Source organism: Cynoglossus semilaevis, chromosome 19 (assembly GCF_000523025.1).
Source record: "Cynoglossus semilaevis isolate Cse_v1.0 chromosome 19, Cse_v1.0, whole genome shotgun sequence".
Lineage (NCBI taxonomy): Eukaryota > Metazoa > Chordata > Actinopteri > Pleuronectiformes > Cynoglossidae > Cynoglossus > Cynoglossus semilaevis.
In genome coordinates this window covers 1,755,484-1,781,504 of record NC_024325.1, presented here as the reverse complement: position 1 = coordinate 1,781,504, position 26,021 = coordinate 1,755,484, and the positions used below count along the sequence as shown (strand labels likewise).

Below are 26,021 nucleotides of genomic sequence, written 5' to 3'. Positions count from 1 at the left end.
ACAAAGACTGTGAGCTTTGTGAGCTTTTAGCTTCAGGGGACTTAAGAGTATAAGTCGCACTAGCAAAGGAATGCAAAAAAAAAAAAAAGGCCTAGAGTGCCCCCTAGCGGGTGTCAGTGTAAAAAAAACAATCATGTGAAATTATACATTTTAATATATAAGTCACACCTGAGTATAAGGATGAAAAAAAGTATGATTTATAGTACGGAAAATACGGTACATCTAAAAAATAAGACGATAAAATTTGAATTGAATTTGAATTTTCACAAGGCCTTAGAGTCAAACAGACGGAAGCTGCAAAGAACACGTAGACAAGTATTCTCTAAATGGACCTCTGTTTTTCATAGTTGTAGCCTGAAAATTATTCAAAAATGATTTCAAACTCCACAAAGAGAGGAGTAATGTTTGTTTGTGACACGTTTGTCCACTGTGTGACCCAGACTCTGTATCCTCACCATCAATGCTAATCCATTCAAATGAGAAATATTTCATGTACTATTATTTACAGTTTCTTTTGAGCTGAAGTTGAAATGTAAAATCAGGAAACCTCGTCCAGATGTTTGTGCCGTGGCACATTTGTCACAGCTGTGACGTGGCACGCACAGGCACGGACACGGTGTTTTCTTGTATTCCTTAAATCCCCATTAAGCTGGAGTTCTAATAAAGAGTGAGTCACCTGTGGACCGCTGACGTTTGTGGCTGCTGTTAATTTTCCATTAATTATTTGACAAATTAATATTTGAAATCCTTTTTATATTTCCTATTTTTGTAGTAATAAATTGTGATGTTTCATCGTATAATCATTGTTTAAACTGTAAGGACGGTGTTTGAAGTTGCCGGTTAGATTCTGTAAAAATCCATGACCACACACACAGTTAACATTGTGTGTGTTATGACACACTGGACACCGACAGGAAGAGTGAAGTTTTTCGTAACGTGTTGTCTCAGAATAATGAAGTAACGTTTGTGAACGTGGTAAATGCAGAAATTTAGAACTTTAAATGACGAAAGAGGCAAAACATGATGAAAGAAATCTTACATCAAAGTTACATAACCAAGCTAAGAAATACTGCACACAAAACACTGTAAGGTATATAACTGCATACTACAAGTGTTTATTATTGTTTTGTTTATTAAAATTGAACATACAAATGCCATATCATACAAACATCATCAAGTTTCTTGAGAAAAATCTCCCGTCATCGCTTGGTGAGAATTTTGTTGCACTCCAACACCTCGTTAACAGTACTGACGGAGACGAGGCTCTTGGAGTTGTTGTCAAATTGGAAGTGGAGGTTTCCCTTGAAGAAGTGAACGAACCCTGTGAAAAATCAAGATTCAACATTGTAGTATTAAAATCTGTGACCTGGCTACAGCAGAATCATCATCATCACCATGTTTCAATCATCAGCTGTTCTACATCAGTCCAGGGCCTTTTTTTTTACATTTTGAAATAAAGTATATCAGAATGTGATTGGATTTGAGGATGTGATGTCACTACCATCGTAGAAGACCGCAGCATCGATGGGAGCTTCGACACCAGGCCACTGCCGTTCCAAGAGTGACGGTGAATTGTGCATCGCCCTGTGCTGCTCGTCGTACCTGCGTTTGTGGAAACAGAGAAGACGGTGATGTCATCATTCTGGCTGTGTGTGACAACTGTACACTGATAAACACACACTAGATGACAAATTACCACACTGGTGACAACATGCCTTTGTGTAATAAAGATTGGTTTCAACTGTAAAAGGGAAGTGATGTCAATCTGTTTGGGTTAGGTTTTAGGGTTTCAAGTAAGAAGGAATCACCTAATGTGGTAATGTTTCAAAGACGTTGTGATACAACATAGCACTTTTACTACTGTTATCAGCCACAGTACAAATGATTTAAATTAAAAATAAAACAGATTTTACACATTTTATTTCATATGTACAGAGGGAATAGTCATTTTGTGGAAATCATTAGTGTTTACACTAAAATTCATTGTTGTTTTTAAAGCAAAATTATGAATGTTTCAAGGCTTTCATCAACAATAGTCCAATCTACATATATATACATACTTTATATATATATTTACATATATAAATATATATACATATAAATAAATATATATATATATAGATGCATATATATATACAGTATATATATATAACTTCTGAACACTGCAATTAGCAGAAGGCTGAAACCATGGAAAAGAATAGTAAGATTTTACATTCTAAATATGTATTTTTCTATTAAAAAAAAAAACTTTTTTTATAAAAATTTTTTTATAAATATACAAATGTTTTAGTATTTTATGCATTAATAATCAATGTATTTAATATTCTTTTTTTTTTCTTATTGACTTTGAGACCTTGGTATTCTTGGTTTTATGACTGAATCGCATCAAAAACATGTTGATGAATTTAAAAATAAAAACCATATAAGATGACACGTACTTCCAACACTCTTGGCCAGTAAAGAACACAGTGTAGCGTTTGTCTCTGAAATGGAGCGCAGCATCAACCGATTTTACTCTGGAAGGGAAGCCAAAGTCTGAAATGTTTCTGGGAAAACCTTTCTCCAGGTCATGCCCTCTCACAACCCAGTACTGGTGACCTGGAAAAACAAACATTGACCATTATTCCTGTAGAAATATTCCATATGCACTGTATAAGCCACTGAATATATATTTATATGTTTGTTCAATGAGAGAATATTTGAGAACCTTTAAAAAACACCATGAGATTTTTTTCCACGTTCTGATAGACTGCATCCAACGATGCAGGGACGCTGTCTGACCAAAGACTGCTGATCATAGTCATCCCTATTTCATCAAACTGAGGATGTTTGCGCCACATGAATCTGAAAAGACAGGAAACTGCCTGTGACACCACTTTGGACATCGTTTTTCCACAATGGTAAAATCAGCCAGACAGCAGATGTCTGATCGCCATCCTTCAAAAACGCAGACATTTTGAGGACCTACCTGTCTTTGAAGTACAGCACCTCCTGTTGTAACTCTGTCACAGCATCAAAGGACAAATCGGAGTGACATTTGTCAGGTGTTCTTGGAGGAGGATCAAAATCAGGACATATACCTGTAGGCAAGTCAAAAAAAACTTTTGTCACTCCCTGTAGGTGTCATATATAGGTATATATTTATATGTTAAATATACTTTTTGCATTTTGTATTTTTTCATTCTTTGACAACAAAATCAAAACCTATAGAAAGGTAAAAAAAAAAACAACCCCAAAACAAGAATCTAAAAAGCCATCACATCTAAGACAAATAAACTTTCATGATTTTAACAAAATATCTTTTTAACTTTTATTTGAAGATTCACGTGGCTGTTACTGGTGATATATTTATCACGAAAAGTAGCAGTGTAGTATTTATATTATTACATTACATTAAAAACAAAATTTCACAAACTTCAATGGAATCTATGATGTAGACATCACTAGATTACTCTAGATTTGGAGTAATCTAGTGGTGTAACTCTCTTTTCAGTAGAATTATGATGACAACACAAACAGGACGTTGTGGTGTGTTGTTGTTTGGACTGATTTACCACACAGCTGCTTTCCCACATTCTGTCTTCCTCATGAATGTGTTATACATCTATGATGACACCCACACATTTGTTTGTATTCAAGTTGTTTGCAAACCTTCCTGCGGCTTGTTTTCCTGCACTGCTTCGCCTGTTTACAATTAAAGTAGATCAGACCAAGTGAATCACTCACCGTACAGACGCTGGATATGCTTGACGTCACTCAAGGAAAGCCTCAACTCATAGTTCGGGGAAAAGTTGTACGCGGGGTACATGACAGCCCCTAGGTCAGAGGAGTGGGCTAGACCAAGTGCATGGCCAAACTCGTGGGCTGCCACAGCGAACAGGCTGAAACCTTTAGTGTAAACAGAAGATGGGTTAGACTGCACAGTCAAAGCAGTACAACCAGGCTGTGCTGGTTGACACAATGACAAGGTGGTGAGAGGACGCAAAATAGTCGAGTGGTGGTACTTCTGAGATTAGATTGGATGAGATTAGACTAGGTTAGATTGAAGTAGGTTAGATTGGCTTAAATTAAATAACATTAGTTTAGAATGTATTAGATTAGAATAAATTGTATTAGATTAGACTAGATTTAATCAGATTACATTAGATAAGAGTGTATGATAATCAGTTAGAATATAATCCGTTAGATTAGATTAGAATAGATTAAATCAGATTAGATTAGATTGAAATGGATTAGATTAAAATAAATCAGATTAGTTTAGATTGGATTAGATCAGATTATATTAAATCAGATTAAACTAGACTGAATTAGATTAGATTGTAATAGATTAGATAAGAGTGCATGATAATTAGATTATAATTAGATTATAATGAATTAGATTAGATTGGATTTATTAGATTACATTAGATTAGAGAAGGTTAGAGAAGAGAAGGAGAAGGTTATAACCTTTACATCTTGCACATTAATAAAATAAAAGTTTAACTATGCACTGTAACAGATCACAGTAACCTCGTACATGTCTCAAAAATGAATCTTCTGTGTGATCGATTTTTTTAGTAAGATACCAGTTGAATTAATGCTCCAGTCTTCTTCAGCATCAAAGTGCACGTCTCCACCAATACCAGGGCCGGGAAAGAAGGCATGAGCCAGGATCCCTCCTTTACCATCAAACGGTGTGCCATCTTTATGATCTGTGACCAACAAACATTAACATTACATTGATGACGTGCCAGTGACTGTCAGGACGACGTCTACTATTTGGCTCAGATGTCAGATATTCTATACCAGGCTGGGCCAAACTGTGGCTGCAGGTTTATGTTCCGGCCAAGCAGCTGCACACCTGACATGGCTCTTTGAATCAACTGACTGGAGTCTTGATGGAGACAGTTGATTGGTCAATCAGTGTGCTCTGGATAGGTTGGAACATACACCTGCAGCCACAGCACCCGTGTGTTGTGGAACCTCTGTTCTATACAGCACAAAAATCTCACCTGTCTGATGAAAAGAGATGATAATGTCGGCCTCCTTCCTGTTCCTCTTGTGAAATCTAACTGGGATAACGTTGGACCACAGTTGCCACGCAGACTTGAAGACCTTGTAAACCTTGGCTGCGGAGAAGGGAAGGTTGGATCGGACGATTCTGAAGAATCAGAATTTTTTAAAAAAAAGTAAATATTACTACTATTACTATTACTAGATCGGACGATTCTGAAGAATCAGAATTAAAAAAAAAAAAAGTAAATATTACTCATTTGAAGCTGTTTTATTTTTATATTTACTAATGGGGCATATGTTTCCAATCATAGTCTACTAAAGAGAATAAATACATCTTTAAATACTTAACAATATATAATCACTATGTAAATTCAGTGACAGAATTGCTTTATTTCCTGTATTTATATATTTTATTTAGTGTTTAGGGATTAACAGTCCTTGTTTGTTAGCAATGTTAGCATTACGGCAATTTCTCTTTCATCATATCTAACCTGTAGCTCAGGGTCTTTTTTTTCCACCGAGTTGTTCCTTCAAAATGTTCAACATCAGACAGACCGCAACGCGGCTTTCTCATGACTGCCAGAGTCTCTTGTGTCAACTCTCCACTTGGTGGCAGTCCGAAGAAGTGCTGCATTTTCTTTAGCTTGTCACAAAGACCGGTCGTCCAATCGTCGCCTGCACTTCTCTTCTGTCTCTCTCCTGCTTCAGGATGGTGACTGAAGAAGTGCTGCAGATACTCCTGAACGGGACCAGGCGAAAACATTTGCAAAGTTTAAATGTGTCACGTTAGCATCGGCTTTTTAGAATTATTCACCTTATGACCAAATGACAAGAGTGTTAGCAGTTAACATTCCAAACGTTTTGTGAAACCTTTAATGATAGTTCACTGCAAAAATGTTAAGCGTCGACAACAGTGACGGCAGGCCTGTTGATTCTGTTGCCTGCAGCAGTGAACGGTGTACAGTAATCATTACAGCCAGATGTTATTTACCTTATAGCTCTGTTATGTACGGTGCAAACTTAAGGCGAAACAGGTTCAACACAGTGGATGGACAAAATATTGCATTTTAAATACAAATATATATGAACTAATGCTGACTACAACTTAAAAAAAAAGTGATTAATCACAGGGTGGCTGTGGATTAATCACAATTTGTCATATTCTTACTGTTAATAATAATAACATTAAAAAGGCGTGATTTGTCAACATCCTTAAATGTGACCAAAAATCAGTTCATTGACTAATGACTGATCTAAACTAAGTGACCAAGTCAAATAATGGAATGGATTACTGTACATCTCTTAATGTCATAGAGTTGGTGGATTCCTGGCTTTTATGGAAAGTTCCATTCAAAACTTCAATGAACCTCCTCAACAACATTGTTGTAATTAAAATACTAATAGTGATAATAGTGCCTCACAATCTGTTTGCTGTCAAATATTTGACAAGACTTCTAGCAAGTCCAACATGATAGTTTGGGTTTTACGTAAAAGGTTACAATTCATTTATTACAGCAAAATGTTTGAAATGTGAAATGATTTAAAAAACACCCATAAGTCAGACAATAAGACAGCGCTGTTTCTGGATAGAGTCAGTGCTGTGGGGTTCTTTTAAGTTCAATTCAAGTTGATCTGAGAAGTAACTCTACCATCACACATGAGAACAAAGGAGTTAAGCTGTCACGGAGGAATTTTCTATCAAGTTTGTCGTTTTACAGGTACAAAAATCTACGTACCTGAGCAAACTCCAGGTCGGCCTCCGATGGATCGGCATGTGATTGTGTGGAAGGGTGTCGATCTTCAGGAGGCAAACTCATCAGATGAGCCTGGTCAGGGAACAGAAGAGTCAGAAGAATCAAGATCTTCATGTTTGCAGGGAACAGTTCCACGACCAGCTGTCTATATAACATTCCATTCCCTTTAGAAAAAACTTTTATACTTCTCTTCCTAGAAAGCATATCTAAAAATCAGTGCTACATAATTACTAAGTTAATGTTAATTACCATCTAACTGTCCCCGTACACACTATTTATCTGTTCCTTGGAAATTGGAAAAGATAAACATCTTAGCGTAGGACATTAAATGCTTCCTTCAAATGACAGACACTTCTAAACAAAAACAGCCCCCACCGTCCGCTCCTGTCCGTTGGGGCCTCCAACAGCACCACAGGTTGTAATTAAAATACCGTTTATGTTAGATAAAACTGGAGGCAACAACACTGTAGCATCTTTGTGGCGCTTTCATGTTGATACTGTTCATCTGGAAATGACAGCATCACATGGTCCTTGTTGAACCTCTGGCACGAAGTATGAAGGTAATTCTATACTGAAAGGCCTTTAACCTGGTACTGTAGTGTACTAACCTTAGTTCCATCTTTATCGTGTGTTTATCAAGTAACCACAGACATACTTGCAAGAAACACATTGAATACTTTTTCAAATTTGTATTTATTAACGTAGCATTAGACCACGGGTGTCAAACATACAGCCCGTGGGCTGAAACTGGCCCGCTGGGGGGTTCAATCTGGCCCTCTTGATGAATTTTGAAAATGAAAAACTGTACCAACACTTCACGCACCTCAAATTTTGTTTCATTAAATATGATTTTTTTCTTATAAACTTATTGGCATGAAACAAAGGAGAAAAACATGGATGTAATGTTATTTATAGGTCAGTATGTTATGATTGCAGTGGTCCCCTGATCTGTATGTGGCCCCTGACCCAAACTGAGTTTGACACCCCTGCATTAGACTGTGGAATACAACAAGTAACGACAAAAATGCTTGTTGAGGAAAAAAACAGGAATTAAAATTTGGTGTAAAAAATAAAAATGGACAAATGTTTACACCATTACAACATGTAAGACCTGTAGAAATGATGCATAAAGGAATGTTTTGGAAACAGGTTTGAGATCATCAAAGAAGAAACTCTGAACTAACACCTCAGTAACAGTCCTTATACAATGGAGGGGAATTTATTCGTCAATAAACCCCATCATTCTGACATCGCCCCTGTCTTCTCCTTACAGGTACTACAGTACACGACATCTCTAAAGTACCACATACCTCTGAAAACACCTGCTCTTCTGCCCATGGCCCAGCGTTTGATACAGTAGCCAGATCTGGAACCCTGAAAGGCAAAGCCAACGCAAAATCCTGGTCCGGAACCAGAAGAGTCAGAAGAGTGATCCAGAGCATCTTCATGTGTGACAGGCTGCCGTCCCAGCAGCCACCTGCATGTGTTGGTACACAGCACTGTGTGTGCAAAGCTGCAAAGGAGACCACCTGTTAATTATGTTGGAGCGCTCCTGTCAGAACAAGAACAGCAAGGTGACTCCATACGTACAGTACACAACAGGCCTTTCTTTAATGTCTCTTCAAAGTTTACCACAGTATTATCTTCAAAACCCCAACAAAGTAAAAATTCAGCCTCACGTTCATTTGACATTTTATTCCCAATTACATACAGTATTTCGTGGAGAGACAGAAAACCCCCCGTTAAGGTTGATAAATGTTTATCTCCACTTCAGAGCTGCAGACTGTAGGTGAGCTGTCAATCAAAGAGACTATGTAACTAAATGATTACACTGTAATTAGGCTGTCTGTCTTTGAGTTATTTATTATGAAAGTGATTGAAATAATAGATTTTTTGTCTATTGATCTGATATGTATTTAAGCATATTTATGTTCTGATGATGATTGCTACCATCAAGATATATTTAATTTATATTTTATTATGGCATGCTGTTCAGGAAATTAATCCTTGAATATATGGAATGAAAGTCTGACAAAAGTCAGGACAAAATTCCAAAGTTTATTTCACCGTAGAGGCATGTATAGAAAGTGTTATTGTTAAAATATAACACTGTTGTTGGTTTATTTGATGGCAGCAGATGACGACACTGACGCGTTGATATCGTGGCCTGAGGGCAGCATCTAATGATAGTCTAGTAACAATGATCACTGAAGTGTCAGGCGGGAGAAAACACTGATTTATGGAGCTGTGTCTCGTCTGCATTTATTACATATCCACATTTCTTTTTGTCTTTCGGCTTTGTCCCTTTTTTTCAGGGGTTGCCACACAATGGTCAACTTCAACGGAGCTGTCTGCCTCACGGCCAGCCACCATACAGTGGTCTCCACGGTCTCTGTACGGAAGAATCACATTTTTGTAGTACGCTGCCGGGGTCTGAGCAGCAGCCTCATGAACAGGAGCGTTTCAATACCATGGAATTTTATCAAACTTTGCTTTGGAAGTAGGGCATTTCCAGTGTGAGTCACGACTGGGCTTGTAAATTTAGTTTTTCTGCGGGCGTATACACCTGAATCCTGGCCATTACGAGCCCTGAGTCAATGGAGTGGGAGGGGGGGGGACTTCTTCTTGAAAATCTGTTATATATACTACAATGGCACTGACTCACTGCTGTCATCTAGTTACTGACGCACAGTAGAGTTTCGCAATACATACAGTTGTACAGTATCCTTTTGAGACGCTCTGTTGTTTTCCATGTGAATTCTTTACTATGACTAAAAGAAAATCTATTTTTATTTGGGATATATATATATATATATAGTATTTATATCCCTAAAAGGTCAGAATTCAAATAAATCATTTTTACATTGATAAACAGGTTAATCAAGCTAAGGTGTGGAGTAGTCTATGGTTTGGACCCGATGCCAGCTGTGATTGGCTCCAGCTCCTCCTGCGACCCTACAACGTTCCTGTGGTTTTATATAACACAGGAGGAAACCTGTGTTTTATTAAGATAAAAACACACTGCAAAAGCAAAATCCAGGAAGTTTCAATTTGCAACTCTAGACGTAGTGGTCAATCACTCCTCCTTTTGATGGTGAGACGGACAAACAGCGTTAACTGTTCAGTCTCCAAGGACGGCTCAGAGAGTTTTAAAGCGGAAGAATAAATACAGATGTTTAGACGGGAGAAGAAAAGGGTTTTTTTTCACATTGGTCATCAGATTCTGTCAGTGTTTTCCCACTTTTCACAACTCAGAGCTCGGAGGTTGTGTCAAATGCCGGTGGGGTTATATACTACTGACAGGTTCAAACCGGAGCAGTTACGTAATGACAGTCTTGAGTCTCTCCACCTCTGTGCAGTCAGTGTTTTTTCTGACTGGTGTGTGTTCAGAAGGAGAGACACTGAAGGGCTGTGTTTGTGTCCGTGCATCATACAGAGTTGAAGCTCTGTGATATCTAATACTGTATCTAGAGAGGAATGTGTGGTGGTCTTCGACTGCTGTTAGCAGTCTTTGGAGGGAACGAAGGACAACAATGACTGTAGTCAAATACTGTACAGTACAGATACCACCTGCCACTGCGTGTCATTTGGTAATTGACTGGTACCCTCACCTGTGTGCTGTTCTTCTCTGTTCATTAGTCTCACTTGTAACACTTGGTGACGTGGGTCTCTCCCTCGTTTAGTTCTTGGCAGTTCATTGTTTTGACTTTCACATGTTGTTGTTTGGTGTACACTGACGTGATGTTCACTCTGACTGCATTTTCTTTATCTAATCTCTGGCTTGGGGGACGTTTCTGTTTAGATTCCCAGCCCAGTGTTAGTGTATCTTACATCTGATCCTGACCTTCAGCAGCTCCTGTGTAGTTGGGATGTGTTTTAATGAAGAACTCGTCTCTGGAATGCTGCATCGGGGTCCTGCCCACATTGTTTTCATGAAACAGATCTTAAATACAGTATATTCGTTTGTTCTGGCTGGACTTTTGTGTTGTGTGTTCCCATGTCCCTGGTTATAGACCTTAAGATGTTGAGAGGATACCACGGAGCCTGTGATTTTGAAGCTGAAAGGTTTAATAATAACTGTATGGGATGTGGGCTTTGATGCCAAATATCAGCAAAATGTCAGTTATTTATGAACACAAATACATCTGTTCATCGGGTCTCTCCAGTACTTCTATTCCACTTTTTCCAAATGATTGCCTCCATGTTAGAAAGTCAATGCAGTATTTGCAGCTGATAATGCTGACACTCTGAGTCTATGAGTCTGATACCGCAACAAAAGATTGTTATCTCAGTGGTATCGCAGCTTTTACACAACTATTACTCAGGCTGTTTACTCATAAGCCACGGAGTTGCATGTGTCATATGAACTACTACTGCACTGTATGGTTGGAAGACTTTACCCAGCGTCTGATTTTTGTCACTGGTATAATGAATTATTATAAAAATGTATCTTGTAACGATAACTTAAATGGGAAATGGAAAACGTTGACATTTTTCAAAATTTTTTTTTTTTGTTTAGTCACCGTGAACTGCAAGACAATTAGTTACCGTCTTCTTGCGATAAGGCTAGCGCTAACTACCCTGTCACCGAGTGGTCAGTTAAATTGGTCATCTTATGACAGTATGTTCTGCCAGTTGTGGTCTTTGGGAAGAGTTTTTTTTTGTGTCCTCTCTCATCATGTTTCCTCAGAATTTACGAATAATGTTTATTGACTTGGGTCACAAAGGTTTGTGACTTTTAAAATATGGGACTTTATTTTTATTTCCTTTGAAATGAAATATTTCTCTGTTAACGAGACAAAAACAAATCTATAAGCATTTTCCTGCTTGTTCTCACCGCAGTGTCTTCAACGCTTCCTGCCTTCCAGTTCACTGCACACTCATAGAAACCTAACCTAAGTCACTGAAGGTATGAAATAGGTCGTTATAGGTATCGGCGAGTATACACAAGGTCGTTATAGGTATCGGCGAGTATACGCATGAAAGAACTCGTATCAGTTTGCAAAATGTGGTTCCTGACAAGCCAAAATTAGATTGGGTGGCATTCATCCTGGTAAATGACCTCCCATCACTCAATACACACACACATACACACTGAAGATTGAAAACAATTAGGCTGTTCTTTTTTTAACCTTTTAATTTGACAATTAAGGACAATGTTAAAGACTGGCACATAAAAACACATAGTTCTGGCCTGAAACACACGTATGGCCACCTGTAGCAGTCAGTCAGTCAGTCAGTCAGTCAGTCAGTCAGTCAGTCAGTCAGTCAGTCAGTCAGTCAGTCAGTCAGTCAGTCAGTCAGTCAGTCAGTCAGTCAGTCAGTCAGTCAGTCAGCATCACAAACAACAGCTGGTATCAAAGCTGTTGGACACATGAACTGGGCCACAGAAAAACTGTGACAGAGACTCCTCTGTTGTCCATTTCCCAAACTGCTATTTACCATGCATGCAACGGACAAACTGAACGGTTTATCACAAACATCAAGGCAACTTGGATTGGACTGCGAGGATAACAATAAGGCACGTGTTTGTCAGCCGATGAGCAGTGTTATCATACAGGAACAGTCACACACACACATTTTAGCAATAACAATACAATAATACTAACACGTATTGTACTTCTGTGCTTCTTAAAAGCTAAAAACACTGGCTCCCAGGCGTGTTAAAGCATTTAAGACTTGATATATGGACACGTTTCAGTAGAGGACAGTTTAGTCCACACATACAGCTACATACAACAATGTTTATCTTCCAGTTAAGCAGATATTTGTACTAAAATGTATACTTGTTGCCAAATATCCACAGGAGTTCACAGTAGCAAAATGACCAATTCTATATTGAAACAAAGCCCTTCATTTAACACCACAGATCAAGCACACGGAAACGCAGAATGATCCGAGGTGTTGTTAGTAGCAGGCAGATTGACAATATGTGGCAATGCCTAAAATAAGGTGGATTATACTGCCATCTACTGGCTGTGTCAGAGACCGTTACCTCTGTAAGGTGTTAATGTGACAATAACTGTATTTAAATTTGTAAGTGTATTTAAATCTAAAAAACGTTTAAGAAGTGGATTAAATGTATTTTGTTCACAGGTAAGATGTTAAGGTTAGGTTTGTACAGATACAAGTATATATCAACATTTTTGAATTACCTTTATAATCAAGTAAACTATTTAAAGAAAGTCAGGGATACAATACTGTTCACTATTGGGACAGAAAGCAGGGGATTAAGTGGACTCCATCACCAATCCCTTAAAACGCACTTTTTCAGGTATGTGTCGTTCATACACTTGGTCCTTTCAATCATATCTATTACAATTACAACTAGAGAATGAAGTGGTTCTTCAGCAGTTTATTTTAGCTGGATTACTTAGCTGGAATGAAACCATCCGCACACATACAGTAGCAGTGACAGTGTGACACTTTGACCTGGTGCATTTTCCAGTGATGCTTCTGCAGGTTTGTGTTACATCTGCCTGACTACACTGATGCTAACAGAATTAATTTTAATTTCTCGATCCAAATGAAGCTCCAGTATAAAATATCAGTAAGACAGTAAGTGAAATAAGATCCTTGTCGGTTTCTTTGTCCTTCTTTGAACACACATTTAGCATTCAGTCAGAGGTGAAATATCCAGTGTCATGCTCTGCGAGTTTAAACCAGTAGTACTCAGAATGAAGTGCAAAGATATTTTAAAATATGCTAGCTAAGTTGCTTTCATGTTCACAATGAGGTAAGCTTCTCAAATGTTACATGATCGTGTTAAATCCCAGAGAAACTTGGCAACAAAAATAAAATCGGCTACAAAGAAAAATAAATCCAGTCATGTCATGCTCATTTGGAAACGTTTCCATTTTTTTTTTTTTTAAATTGCAGCCTACAGTTTAGAGGAGTAATCAGTTACCAGTAGTACTACAGTACCACTTCCACCCTGTAGCTGGTAATAAGTAGTGCAGCCACAGTATGACACTGCTCAAAGAAGGACATGACAACACAACTCCCTCGGCCACTCATAAAACTACATACAGTACGAACAAACATCCTAGTTATACTACAGTTTAGGTGATTTACACATTCACAGGATCAAACATACAATGATTCATTGGTTAATCAGAGTACTTTTCCACTAACAACCTGTAACCCTTCAACACCTACGCTTGCACGGGGGCTACATGTCAATATATCAGTCAAGAGGAGCAAATAATATTATCACAGTTAATAAAGTTATGAAATAGCTAGTATTGTCAGTTGTGATTCATGAGAACAACCATACGATTCTTTAAATTGGAAACCAGTGCTATACTATTGTCAGTATGTTACCACAGTTTCCTTTGGGTGGTGTCTTTACGAGTCCACCTGTGTGCTGCCCACCAACCCAGGTCGCCGCAGTGGGCGGTGGCAGGTCACTGCGCCTGTGGCATTAGCAGGTGGCAGTCACCATCCTTGAACTCCTGCCACTCGGTTCACCTCAGCTGGTCTTCTGAGGCTCGATGTGCAGTGTGGGCCAAACTCCACATAGAAACTACACAGGGACAAAATAGAAGGTTTCAACACTGATGGACTCCTTTAAAGATATACAGCATTCTAGGAGCTGGACTTACCTTAACATTTGGTCTGTATTTGAGGTAGGTTGACCTGATCTGTAGACTATAAAGAAGTGATGATGGTCAGTGTAAAGAAACTCATCGTATTCAGTGTTAATAAATTGAGAGCTTACCTTAAAAGTATGTGCAGATAAGATCCTAGACCAGTGAAAATGTGCCACCAGGCATGAAACTGTGTAAGTACCCCAACAGCAGGGGGCAGACTTTGCCTACTGGCCCTAAAAAAAATAAATAATATATATAAATAAAAAGTTAAAAGGGAATAAATAAGAACACAAAGACAAAGACAGAGATTAATAAAGCTCTACAGAGCACTTTAGATTTGACCATTCCTTCAGGATACCTCCACACCTCCGTAACAATACCATGTTGAAGTAATCCCCCTCCTTCTTCTGGGCATGTTTGTTATGCACTAAACCCGCCTTTTTATCGAAAAAACATTGTTTGTTCTCAGTTACACTTCAGATCATCATTGATTACATCATGGGGGGGTGGGGGGGAGTCTGTTAACCACATCCATTGGGCACTTTCCGGCCAAACCTCGGTCACAATCTGTATCTATCTGATAGATACTGTTCAGTAAACTCACCTTAATGAGTCACAGAAGATGTTGTCAATGTTCCACAGGAGGAATCCTAACAAAAAGATACACAGCGAGGTGTAACAGAGGGTCCTGAGCCAGGGGTAAACCCTAGGATTTAAGAGAAAGTGACATATAATATCCTTCAGCATTATTCAGAAGTGACATTTTGGGATAGTTACTGTTTATTGTAGGTCTTTTTGGAAAACTTACCATGTAACTATGAAGACGGACCGCATCACTAGGCAAGCCACGAGAGCACCATACATGACCTAGAGGAAGTGGTATACATCAGATGTGGGAACACAGAAACTAATGGCGGAGGTGGAAAAGGTGGAAGATCTCAGCTTGCAAAAGGTCACAATTTAAATCCACACTATCAGTTTTGTTATGACTCACAACAAATCATTATCATGTAGTAAACAAACTAAATCAGCTCAGCCTCTTTGTCCTCACACACAATTACACACCAAACACAAATACAGGTTGAATGGGTCCTGTTTTGCATCAAACATTAACTGTCTTTGGGAGTGGCGAGAGTTTGGAGTGAGGAAAAGGATGTAGAATTTAGAGGTATAGTACCTGTCACTACTGCAGAACCTTTATTTCTAGGGCTGTCAAAATAAACACGTTGAGTGGATGGCCAGAAGGACGCTCACTATATATCCAAAGATTCCAGACATTGTTGCTCTTATAGTCAATCCACAGGTTGTTATTTGCACACACTGCAAGGTAAAGTTTTGGTTTCACCTCGTAACTTTAGGTCAGAGGCCTGCCCAGCATCAGACCAGTTGTATTATAATCAATTAATCTTAATTTGAACTTATCCACAGCTACTCAGTGATTAAGCATATTAAAATGTTAGTTGTTCATCCTACCCTTTTAATGTCATTGTCAAAACTTAAAAGTATAAATCTGGAAATCGTCAACAGTGCAGTCAGGTGTCAGGTGATGTTTACAGTCATTGTTGTCTCAAACTTGTCATCGCATTTAAAAGGGTGAAAGTGACTCGACCCACCTTGGTGTCATGTTCACGTCACAAAGACACACACTAATATAAAACATTAGCACACACACTCACACTGTAGGCTCACACACACATTACATGTCCTCACACATCACATACCATTACATGACATAACATTACACTAATAGATCAGTGGAACTGCAGTGGTGTGTGTTATTCGTGTTTAAAATGTGGTTCATATAACACTAAGCAGCGTGTGTGTAAAGCTTATTGTTTGCAGAGTGTAAAAATGACTTCAGCGCTGAGCCTGAACTGCAAACACTGTAACCTGAGTCAGATGACCGTAACACACAGCACTCCTTTACCTGGTGAAACACTGGCTCCTTCCACTGTAGGTACACCTGTACAAAAAAAAAAAACAGACAGAGAAACTCGTCAGACGAATACTATGAAAACAACATTTTACTTTTTTATATTAATAAAATATGTTGTATATTCCTACGCTGCCATGCTAAATATGATCATGCAAAAAAGATTCAATTAAAAAAGATGGAAACCTCTACTTACAACAGTGACTGAGACACTGAAGATTAACAACAGTGCAATAGGAAATAAACTGATGCTTTTCTTTTGACTGAAGCACTCGTATCTGAAACACAAACAGGATTTATTGAAATGTCATTATCACAAGTTTAGGTGAAAAATAATAATGAGCTGAAGGAACTACTTACAGGCAGTAGACAAAAACACAGGTGCTGTAAATCATCGGCAATTCATCCAGGAGCTGCAAACGAGCAGAGTATACATCACAACATGATGATGTTTTCCTGAAGAAACGTGCAGAACGACGGCCAATAAACAACAACCTATATGGCAGTGGTTCCCAAATTAATTTTGATATCATACATTTTTGGTGACCCCAGAGACATTTTAATAGCTGTCACTTGTGACGTCTGGCCATGTGATCGCAGCCATCAAAAACAATTTTTTATGTAATTGAAACCAAAAATGTATAGCAAATAAAACATTTTCACACATTGATGTTCCTGTGTAAACTAATATCACACCTGCATCTCATACAGCAGCGTCATGTGAAAACACCAGGAGCCAATACCTACAGCTGGAGACACAACCGTAGAAAAACATTATCAGATGTTTGAAATGTCAGGGCACCTGCAGCTACACAAACTGTCACTGTTCCATGTAAACATGAGCAATGTTTGCTTCAGTGTTTAGAGAAAACCCATTAGTGGTTCATACAGACTTACCTGCAAGCCCCAGGAAGGAGAAAATGTAGCGAAACTCAAGGCCGTCTCGATATGTCTGAATGGCGCCACAGATTGGAGGAAGAATCATGATCAGGTTGCTAACAGTATTCCCTGTTTGTGTAGACAGCAGAGATAAATGAGAGGCTGATAAGGAGGCTTCCTGGATATTTTTTTCAGAGCTAAAAATGCCTCAGTGATCAGGTGGCGTGATGACACATAGAGATAGTCTCGGTCACGGTCACAAGAAATGACAAGTGACATTATATCTTAACCTGATGGCTGCACCATGGACCTGAACAACACTGCCGTCCTGTTTGGGCCTGCTTTACTTGAAATTTGACTCCTTACCTACCTTAGTCATTTCTAATGGAATTACACTAAGGCATAAGATCCAGATAATTACACTATAATTACCAGATAATCACTTTCACAAATGATGATGTAGTTTTAAAAATTGTTGAGTCTGATTTATATTTTAACCCCATGAAATCAAAACATAACATCTGAAACTGAAAATAAACAACTCTTAACTGACATGATCAAAAATACCACATTAATAAACAGAACAAAGAAATCAAACATCTTTGGACACGTCTAGTGCACAGTAGGAAATGGGAATGTGCAAGAGTGCGGGTGTCAGAGTTCCTTATCTCTGTGCTGAAACATATTGATTATACACGTTAACTCTGGTTTTATATGTTTGGACAATGTCTTGTGCAGTTCCAGCAGTGTGATCTCAGAAAAACTGTTAGCTATGACAACCAATGGGTTGAAGAGTCAACGAAACCACTGACAGGAACAATAACATTCGTAGCCCCACTACCACTGTGCCATTTCAGGCTACACTTCTTCAAACTGACTAATAATTAAAACAGCCTCACTGTCAAATCTCTAGACCTCAAACACAGCAGGTTGTTGTCTGCAGTGGCACTGGGAACTTTGTCCACATGTTCCCTGACATTTTACAGTGACATGCCCGCTGTGTACCCTCGCGTCTCCAAAACTCTGTGGTCCCTGGTCGCACAGTGTGAGGGAAATGTTTGGCAGGTACAAGGTTTGGCAGTGTCATAACAGTTAAATTACCCATGGATATAAATAATGATGATGGCAGACTTTTATTATGCTTGTACAGTCAAAGTGTACAAGCTGGAAAAGCTACCATAGCATTATCTTTAAATATGTAAAGGGTAAAGGGGACTGATATGAGCAATACAGGCACAAATTAGTAATTTACCTAATCTAATCATTACAGCGAAAACAAAGTTCAACTGTTTTTGCATGTAACCCCACCTGCTCAAGATCTCTGATATGTACTTGTTACTTGTGAATACATCAGCAGGCTAACAGGAAACCTGATAAAAAAACAGCTTAGCACTACTCACTATCACTACAACGGCTGTTTCTGGGTGCGGCGATGTGGAAGACAAATAGTTTTACCAGGACATTGGAATGCAAACTAGTAATGCCTTCTAGTGGTTTTTTCATCACAAGAACCCAATGGTTCAAATGCCATATTTCTATATAATTCTGCTACATCTTGATATATAATATTCTACATGAAAGGAGAACCTGTAATTGAGTGCAGTTTCTGGGAAAATTGCATGTCTGTGCATCTCTAATTTTAAAATACATTTCCAGCACAGAGTGCAGAGTAGGTGTGCTTTTTTCATGTTATACACAAAGACAACATTTTGACATTTCAATATTTTTTTGAATGATTGTTTAACACCCCAACAGTTTTTGTTTTATCTTGATTTGCAACATTTATATAGCTCATTTAAAGGTCAATCGACACGACTTACTATTAAACATCATAGGAGTCGCTGCATGTCAACGCCACATGTTTTGTGTTTGATATCGCAGCATTTGCATAGCTGAGTAAAGAACAACGTTTAAAGTCAGTGGTTCGGGTTCCTGGATATACGTGTTTTAACGGTCAGAGTGAGTATTTTGCCCCATACTAGCTTGAAAGAAAATACTGAGGCACAACGTGAACTGGAAACACAGCGAAGAAAGTAGTTGTCCTGAGGCTAGAATAGAATAAAATGTAACTCGGTGCTTACGTAAAGGAGTGCAAAAAGGTACGAACGTGTCTTTGTTCGTGACAGCTTACACTCGCTGTACAAGGCTACAGAATACTAAAATAAAGCAATAAATAAATAAAGCAAAGCATAACAGCTCATAATACAGACCGGATGGACTTGTTATACAATGTCTTCCCGGCAGGAGCATTACTCGTTTACTACAGCTCTAACTGCACCTTATTACACGCTTATTATGTAATAATGGTGGGTTTGCATTCATTAATACTGCTTGCTTTAGCCCAGAAGAGTGACACGATTCTAATATATCACTGATAACAGCGGCTGCACAGTCACTTGGTGTTCATGCTGTTTTTGCGCTGGCTGTTGACGACTGTCCTTCCCACAGACAACACACACGGGCACAGACCCGGGAAAGCGTCCGCCACGAAGCTGCTGTTTACTCACAGAATTCAGCGATGTAAAGGGAGACAACGTAGTTTTCTTCGCACCAGTCCAACGTGGACGTCGGCTGCCCCCAGTATCCTTGTCGGTCTATCGAGGGAGCCATGATGGAAGAGAAGAAGAGAGGTGGAGAAGGAGGAGGAGGGAGTGTTGGTGGAGTTGGTGGTGGAAAGGGAGGAGGAGGCTATGGCTAACGGACTCTAACCTTCTCCTCCAACAGTAACTCAACCGTCCTAGTGATGATGAAGGTAAATGTTTACAGAAACTCAGTTCTATCAACGTCATGTGGTTAAAAATATATAAACTCACAATTGAGTACAATTTTTATAATGTCAAATTTTAAAGTGTTGATTACAGTTTTACAGTGGGTGTAAATGACTACTGTTTCAATGTATAGTTAACGTTTCTTTCCAATATGTTTTTTTTTAATTGTCCTCGTTGGTTCCTCCATTTATTGATGTCTATTTAATTTTCTATGTCATTACAGTCTAAAATAATGAAGTCAAAGACAAAAATGTCTTTAATTCTCTCCTGCTTCTGTCCTTTTTTCTCTTTGGATATGATCTCCCTTCCTCTGTTGTCTGTGCAGGTATTTGTCACAACCTTAGTTGTCCACTAGATGGGGGTATTTATTGATGTTATACATTTAAACGCTATACCGTATTATTAAATTGTACATTTATATCCTACTTTGCAGCGCTCACATATTTGGTGGGCCACGGCCTACCTTACTAATACAAATATTTACTGTTTCTACTGCAGGTTTGTTGTCATTTGTAGAGTATGTTATTGCAACTTTATCACATCCGTTGCTACAGCTGAGCATTCCCAGACTGTTCCCACAGTCAGTCTTGCTATCGTTATCTCATGTTATTCAAATGGAAAATACCGTTGTAAGCCTGACTACTGAGGGCAAAGTCTATAACTGTTCAAACAGACTTATGTACAAAAAAGGATTAGTTAAATAAGCAGCTTGGGTTATGTGAGTGAAATAACAGCACCATAAGAAAGCATAAAACTGTATTTTATAACTTTAATTAAAAAACAAAATCTTGCAATAGTCAATAACAATGCTCATCCATAATTCAACACACTTTTTCTTTTTACATTTGCCTTCTATACAAATGTTTGCCAGTGTAAGTCAGTGCTTGTTTGAATGAGTGCGAGATATGTAATAAGTGATTTTGAAAACAAAAGCACTATAGAAACACAGTAGGACTGTTCTGTATTTGGATTTTGTGCATATATTTATGTGCCAATACATAACACCATCTTTTCAAGGTCACGACAGCAGATAGAGAGATCCCTGCGATAAGTGTGCATATTTTGTCTAGGTCTTGTGGAATGCTTTGATCTCCTGACAAAGTAATGCACCCTTACCTTCCCTGCCTTTCTAACCAAACCACAGTAGAAAATGTGCACACAGTTAAATGGGCTTTTCAAAAGCTCACAACTCATCTCTCATCTTTTCACCCTTTGGCCTGACCATCCTGCCAATAAACAGGATGGAGTTTGTCTTCTGGTCTTTCACCAGAAAAATGAAAGGGTGATCTGCGTAAAAAAGTTTTGGGTTTTTGAGCTTGTCTGTGCCAAAGATGCTTGAATCCATTTCATTCCCGTCTGTGGCCCATTCCATGGCAGTGGCATGGAACACACTTGACAGGTAGAGATCCTTTTTTCCAGAAATGTTGGAGAAGTCTGCCTTAGATTTATCCACCACCTCTGTCAACCCCAGCTCCTCAAGGTGTTTCTAAAAATAGGCCACAAAAATGCATTAGTAATAGTGGACTAAAATGCGTCTTTGATGAAATATGAAATACTTTAGTATAGAATTTACCTGAAGGTTGTGACTGACTTCCATACTGACTTTAGGAAGAGACACAGCAACTGCTGTCTTCTGCAGTTTACTCATCCATGTATCCAGCTGCTTCTTAGTCAGCATCTTCTCCAGCCTCTCCAGAGGCTCCACGTGGTAGGGCATGATGAACAGCACGGTGGACTTCTTATGAGCTAGAGGCATGCTCAGGATGTACAGCTTATTAGTCTTGTCTTCATGAAAGTCATAGAGGCCTTAGGAAACACAATAGATCTGTAAGCATTTTCTTACCCAGTCAATATTATAATATATAATATTTAATATCATGGGAATTTAAAACAAAAACTAAAATAAACACACACATACACACACTGATCTGCCATAACAGTTAAACCAGGTGTGTGTTTTATTCTTGTTGTGGACACCAGTATGTGTGGATCTCTGAATAGCAGACACTTCCTGGATGTGTCACACAGTGACAGGAAACTGTGTTGACTACACAGGCACCGTAACTGCGTCTGTTACATGGTGGAAATGTCTGTGGTTGGTCAAATCTTCAGTGGTGTGTAAGTGTTCAGATAAATATTTAGCCGTATCAATATAAAACCAACAAACTGACAGAGAGGCACCATATGCACTCCCTTGTACAAAAGTTACAGGAAGTGAACTTAATTACAATTTATTTTTATTGCTGTGTTCTGTTATAATAAAAGAGTCAATGCATTCATTAAAGCCATAGAGTAAAAAGTATTACAGGCACTCACCTGTACGGTGCATCATCTGCACTGACACAGTGTGGCCGTGTGATACTAAAAATCCACGGTCGTCTACCATCTGATGATGGAACTCTTCATCCCAGTGAGCTGTAGGGAACAATACAAACAAACAATAAACAATCATGCGATTGAGATTGACATATGCAGTAGAGATTTTATATATCTTAACGACTCACGTTTGAAAAACATGGCATTAATAATCATGGCCCCATCTGTCTTCTCTACATCCTTAGTGACCTCAGACAGTTTGCCATCAGTGGACTTGGCTGCCCACTCATTGATGGCGTTCACGGCTCCTTTCTTGTCTTTGAAGTTTATTTTGGTGGGGTCACAGTTGTAGTGCTTTTTGCTGCTCTGAACGAACTTGTCCACAAAGTTGATAGAGTTGGGTCCGTACAGACGGTTGCTGATCTTCCATGTGACATTTCTTGATTTTGGGTTGCTTACCTCAGACAAAAGCTCTGCCAGGCCAGAATGCAGCTCTTCATCTTTGACTTTAGCAGCGTTTAGAATGTTTTTCACCTGGGAGGCAGTGGAGGCCTTTCCTCCAAGAGCCATCAGACCCAGAGAGGAGGCCACCACCACAGGAGAGATCAGAATGTTTGCCATGTTTTCCTCCTTGGCCATGTTTTGATAAAGACTAAAGGCAAGAGTGGCACTGTTGTTAGCCAAAATGGTAGCATGGTTGCTGAGGACCTTGTCTGATGTCGAGGAAGTGGCAGCTGAAGCAGTTGAGGCCAGCAAGACCAAGGCAACAAGGGCTGCTATGAACATGATTTGATGCTAATGACAAAAGAGAAACGATACTAATGATAAAAAACACCTACACAGATTCAATGTAATGAATTAAGATGATGTGATATTTCAAAGGCTAACAAATATGTACTGATTTCTATGATCTCAGCCTCACTACGGGTGCAGCTCAGAAAAAAGTTTAGCTCCGCAGTAGAGCAACAACATTTACAGCACAAAAGAAATGCTTTATGGCGTCTTCTTGCAGATGTGTTATACAGGCTCACTGAACCGCAAAGACAGGGTTGTATCTGACTTCAGCATCTGCCTTGTAGATGTTAGTTAAGATGGTGCATTCTCTAGATTGCAGTAATGTTTTTTAATAAGGAAACAAAACTGTTTTAATATTTTTTCCAGAACTTTTACGCAACAGTTTGCAGATTAAATGCATATAATCCACAAAGTCAGCTCATTCTATAGTGGCGTACCCTTCCACAGACAGGTTGATGACAGGTTTATGCATACATTTACAATCTTGCACTGTATGCCTCAGTGTACTTCTAACTGACAAGAGGTGTAATTCATTATTTTTAAGTCCCGTGTTTGTAAAATAATCTTCTCACTTTCTTCATCGTTCCCCTAACTTTTCAAACCCTGCAGTAATTGTAGTGACACACGTTCCTTCTGTCTACAATGGATTCTTTAACTACAGATCACAGATCTGACTTAGTGGCTCCTCTTTACACACCCCTGCATTTCCCACCACTGCTCATGATACGCTCCCTGCCCCCATATCCCAGTACTTACCTTATTAGGTTCTTAAAGCGGTTCGGCTGTTTGTGCTCTGGATTGTGCCCGACTGATCTCCTCTACTGTATATGAAATGTATGTATCTGAGGGCTGACTCCAGAATTTCTAACAGAGTTACTGGATTTGTCATCCCTACTTTTCAGAGCATGGAAATCTCTGCCCCGGAATCCTATTTCAAGGTCCCGCCCACAGTATCCATGGAAAGTGGGAGAGGAATCCTCTCCCTGTGGGTCCTAAATTCAAAAACTAAAACTTAGCTAGGGGGCTAACAGACTCTACAAACCAGTGACCTAGAAGAATGTTACTGCCCATTACTTACTGAAACTATACTAGATTTCCTTTTTACTTTTACTCCAATGTGAATAAGTCTGAAATGTTGATACATAATGATTGTTGTTGTGTGAATATCCTCACCCCCTGCAAGGAATGTCCGCCTACATGTTGCTGAGTCAAAAGGAGGTTAAAGTGGAAGTGCATCCGGTGTAGAGCTGCTCCAGTCACAGCTGGGGTGTGACTGTTTTTACACAATCTTGTATCTTGTATCTTGTATTTTAATTTCCATACGATACTTCATCTTAGAAATTAACAACTCAATCACAGGTATTTAAGTAAGGTAAAATAAAATATCAAAAACATACTTTTAGCAGTGAAGGCATGCTAAAAGTATGTTTTTCACATATTTTAAAGCAAATTCCTTTTAAAATAATTCTTAACGACATGCAGTACATTATGGCTAAGCAGTGGCATTAAAGGGCTGCTGGGTGGTGTAAGTGCCCACTGTCGCCCTCTTGTGAAAGAAATTATTACTTTTTTTCTTTATATTGAACAGATAATTTGACTCCCATGACCGCTAGAGTCTGCACAAGAGTCGGAGTGGCTTATAAATAGATTTACAAGACACTATAACAAGGATGTTACGATCATCAGAATTTAGAGTGACCTAAAAAAAAGTATTTAATTTATTTTATTTACACTTGTAATTCCCTAAAATGTTCAAAAACATGACATGTACTATTGTATACATCACATCCTTACCACCCAGAATTTCTTAAGAAATCTTCTACCAAAGCCTACCAAATATCAAAAGACTGCTAAAGACTGATGCAGACCCCCTGAAAGACAACATGTCATTGGAGGACTGTCACTGCTGCAGGTAAATTGTTTGGGATTAAAGGGATCTGACGTAATTGTCCGGGGCCAAGAGTTAATCTCTAACTGCTAGGACTGGAATAGATCTGAACAAAAAGCTACTCATCCACTCGCCCTGTTTGTCAGGCCTGAGTAAAGCAGTGCAATTTGAGTAGTGATGAGTAAAGATCACAACCAGTGGTCATTTAAAGAGACATAACTCTTTCACTGCTTTTTCAACGTACTATTTTGTACTCAGCATTATAGAACCATGGTACATCGTTTGCTCTAATTTTCATCCTGCATTACTAATTATTTTGCTGTAATTTTGCATTTTGTGTGATGTGAGTTTTTAGGTGTGAAAATGCATTGCGCACTTTGTAAATAATAATAAAAGTCAAATTTGATTTTAAAATCAATACAGATGTCCATACAGCATAAAGGATGCCTTTCCCCCAACTGTGGCACCATTTTACAATAGAATATGCTGGCTACTTACTTTCTCTGGGTAAGAAGCAATGTTTTAGGCATATCCAACAGTAAATCTGTCTGAAACAAAAACAAAAAAACTACAGTAAGGATGTGTGGGTTATGATTGCAGGACCCACTGATTATTGTGTCTCAATAAGTGACATTTGTCTCTCTGTGTTTGTGCCCAACAACGTAGTCTTCAGTCTTCTATACTCCACAAAGAGGAAGTCCTCTGTACTTTAGATTACAGGCTGTCTTTTTATGAAATGTCACTCATCCACCCCCTCCCTTTCCCCCCACATACACATATGGACAGGACTGCCAACAGCCATATTAACCTCTTAACAGTTGACAGGCTTTTTAACGGTCTTGAGCAAACAAAGTGAAGATTAGATCATATCTGGTATTTAACACAGTCCTTGTCAGAAGGATTGGACTTTTCAGCATACAGGATGGACTATGACCTGCATTATTTTGTAGCAAAAATCTCCTTTCTATTGGTAAATGACATAGCTCTCAATTTATACACATTCCACATCATTACTTTCCCCACATCTGCCAACTACAAACTGGGAAATTTCAGCATTTCCTAGAGATGAACCCCACCCTCATGGTACACCCACCCCCTCCA

The 26,021-nt window shown here is 38.8% G+C and overlaps 4 protein-coding genes across 6 annotated transcripts in view; 1 reads left to right on the top strand and 3 right to left on the bottom strand.

Annotated features, from left to right (window-relative positions):
* Window positions 1–1,098: 1,098 nt before the first annotated feature.
* LOC103394799 (neutrophil collagenase) lies at window positions 1,099–9,068 on the bottom strand. The gene is made up of 10 exons (XM_008332242.3): window positions 8,060–9,068; window positions 5,487–5,734; window positions 4,992–5,140; window positions 4,566–4,691; window positions 3,727–3,888; window positions 2,969–3,080; window positions 2,708–2,844; window positions 2,439–2,598; window positions 1,502–1,602; window positions 1,099–1,321 (listed from the first exon to the last, which is right to left on the bottom strand). The coding sequence occupies exons 1-10, from the start codon at window positions 8,195–8,197 to the stop codon at window positions 1,200–1,202; spliced, it is 1,455 nt and encodes a 484-aa protein (XP_008330464.2). The 5' UTR covers window positions 8,198–9,068; the 3' UTR covers window positions 1,099–1,199.
* Window positions 9,069–14,054: 4,986 nt separating this feature from the next.
* On the bottom strand, window positions 14,055–19,809 carry acer3 (alkaline ceramidase 3). Its single transcript, XM_008332235.3, has 11 exons — window positions 19,661–19,809; window positions 17,172–17,282; window positions 16,971–17,023; window positions 16,635–16,687; window positions 16,471–16,552; window positions 16,269–16,304; window positions 15,150–15,208; window positions 14,946–15,047; window positions 14,470–14,574; window positions 14,354–14,399; window positions 14,055–14,274 (listed from the first exon to the last, which is right to left on the bottom strand). Exons 1-11 carry the CDS (start codon window positions 19,761–19,763, stop codon window positions 14,221–14,223), a joined length of 804 nt encoding a protein of 267 aa, XP_008330457.1. The 5' UTR covers window positions 19,764–19,809; the 3' UTR covers window positions 14,055–14,220.
* Window positions 19,767–26,021, top strand: part of gdpd5a (glycerophosphodiester phosphodiesterase domain containing 5a) — a 26,287-nt gene continuing 20,032 nt past the window's right edge. For both annotated transcript variants that reach the window (XR_003052968.1, XM_008332239.3), the window contains exon 1: window positions 19,767–19,905. The gene's annotated coding sequence lies outside the window, so the exon portion shown is untranslated. The remainder of the gene's footprint in view (window positions 19,906–26,021) is intronic.
* serpinh1a (serpin peptidase inhibitor, clade H (heat shock protein 47), member 1a) lies at window positions 20,677–24,319 on the bottom strand. 2 transcript variants are annotated; one of them, XM_008332237.3, is made up of 5 exons: window positions 24,206–24,319; window positions 22,426–23,032; window positions 22,238–22,336; window positions 21,495–21,727; window positions 20,677–21,407 (listed from the first exon to the last, which is right to left on the bottom strand). In XM_008332237.3, the coding sequence occupies exons 1-5, from the start codon at window positions 24,266–24,268 to the stop codon at window positions 21,105–21,107; spliced, it is 1,305 nt and encodes a 434-aa protein (XP_008330459.2). In that variant the 5' UTR covers window positions 24,269–24,319; the 3' UTR covers window positions 20,677–21,104. The 2 variants fall into 2 exon arrangements, with proteins under 2 accessions (XP_008330459.2, XP_008330458.1); XM_008332236.3 differs by lacking the exon at window positions 24,206–24,319 and adding an exon at window positions 23,789–24,192.

What these genes read in the sequence shown, in the direction of transcription:
- LOC103394799 (XM_008332242.3), bottom strand. Translation starts at nt 8,197, where the DNA reads ATGAAGATGCTCTGGATCACTCTTCTGACTCTTCTGGTTCCGGACCAG. An exon ending in AAAAAGACCCTGAGCTACAG is followed by an intron (nt 5,141 to 5,486) that starts GTTAGATATGAT and finishes CTGATTCTTCAG; the next exon opens with AATCGTCCGATCCAACCTTC. An exon ending in CTGGAGCATTAATTCAACTG is followed by an intron (nt 3,889 to 4,565) that starts GTATCTTACTAA and finishes TTTACACTAAAG; the next exon opens with GTTTCAGCCTGTTCGCTGTG.
- acer3 (XM_008332235.3), bottom strand. Translation starts at nt 19,763, where the DNA reads ATGGCTCCCTCGATAGACCGACAAGGATACTGGGGGCAGCCGACGTCC. An exon ending in TGTGTTTTTGTCTACTGCCT is followed by an intron (nt 16,553 to 16,634) that starts GTAAGTAGTTCC and finishes TTTGTGTTTCAG; the next exon opens with ATACGAGTGCTTCAGTCAAA. An exon ending in TATCTGCACATACTTTTAAG is followed by an intron (nt 14,400 to 14,469) that starts GTAAGCTCTCAA and finishes ACTTCTTTATAG; the next exon opens with TCTACAGATCAGGTCAACCT.
- serpinh1a (XM_008332237.3), bottom strand. Translation starts at nt 24,268, where the DNA reads ATGCACTTCCACTTTAACCTCCTTTTGACTCAGCAACATGTAGGCGGA. An exon ending in GCAGATGATGCACCGTACAG is followed by an intron (nt 21,728 to 22,237) that starts GTGAGTGCCTGT and finishes GTGTTTCCTAAG; the next exon opens with GCCTCTATGACTTTCATGAA. An exon ending in AAGTCAGTCACAACCTTCAG is followed by an intron (nt 21,408 to 21,494) that starts GTAAATTCTATA and finishes GCCTATTTTTAG; the next exon opens with AAACACCTTGAGGAGCTGGG.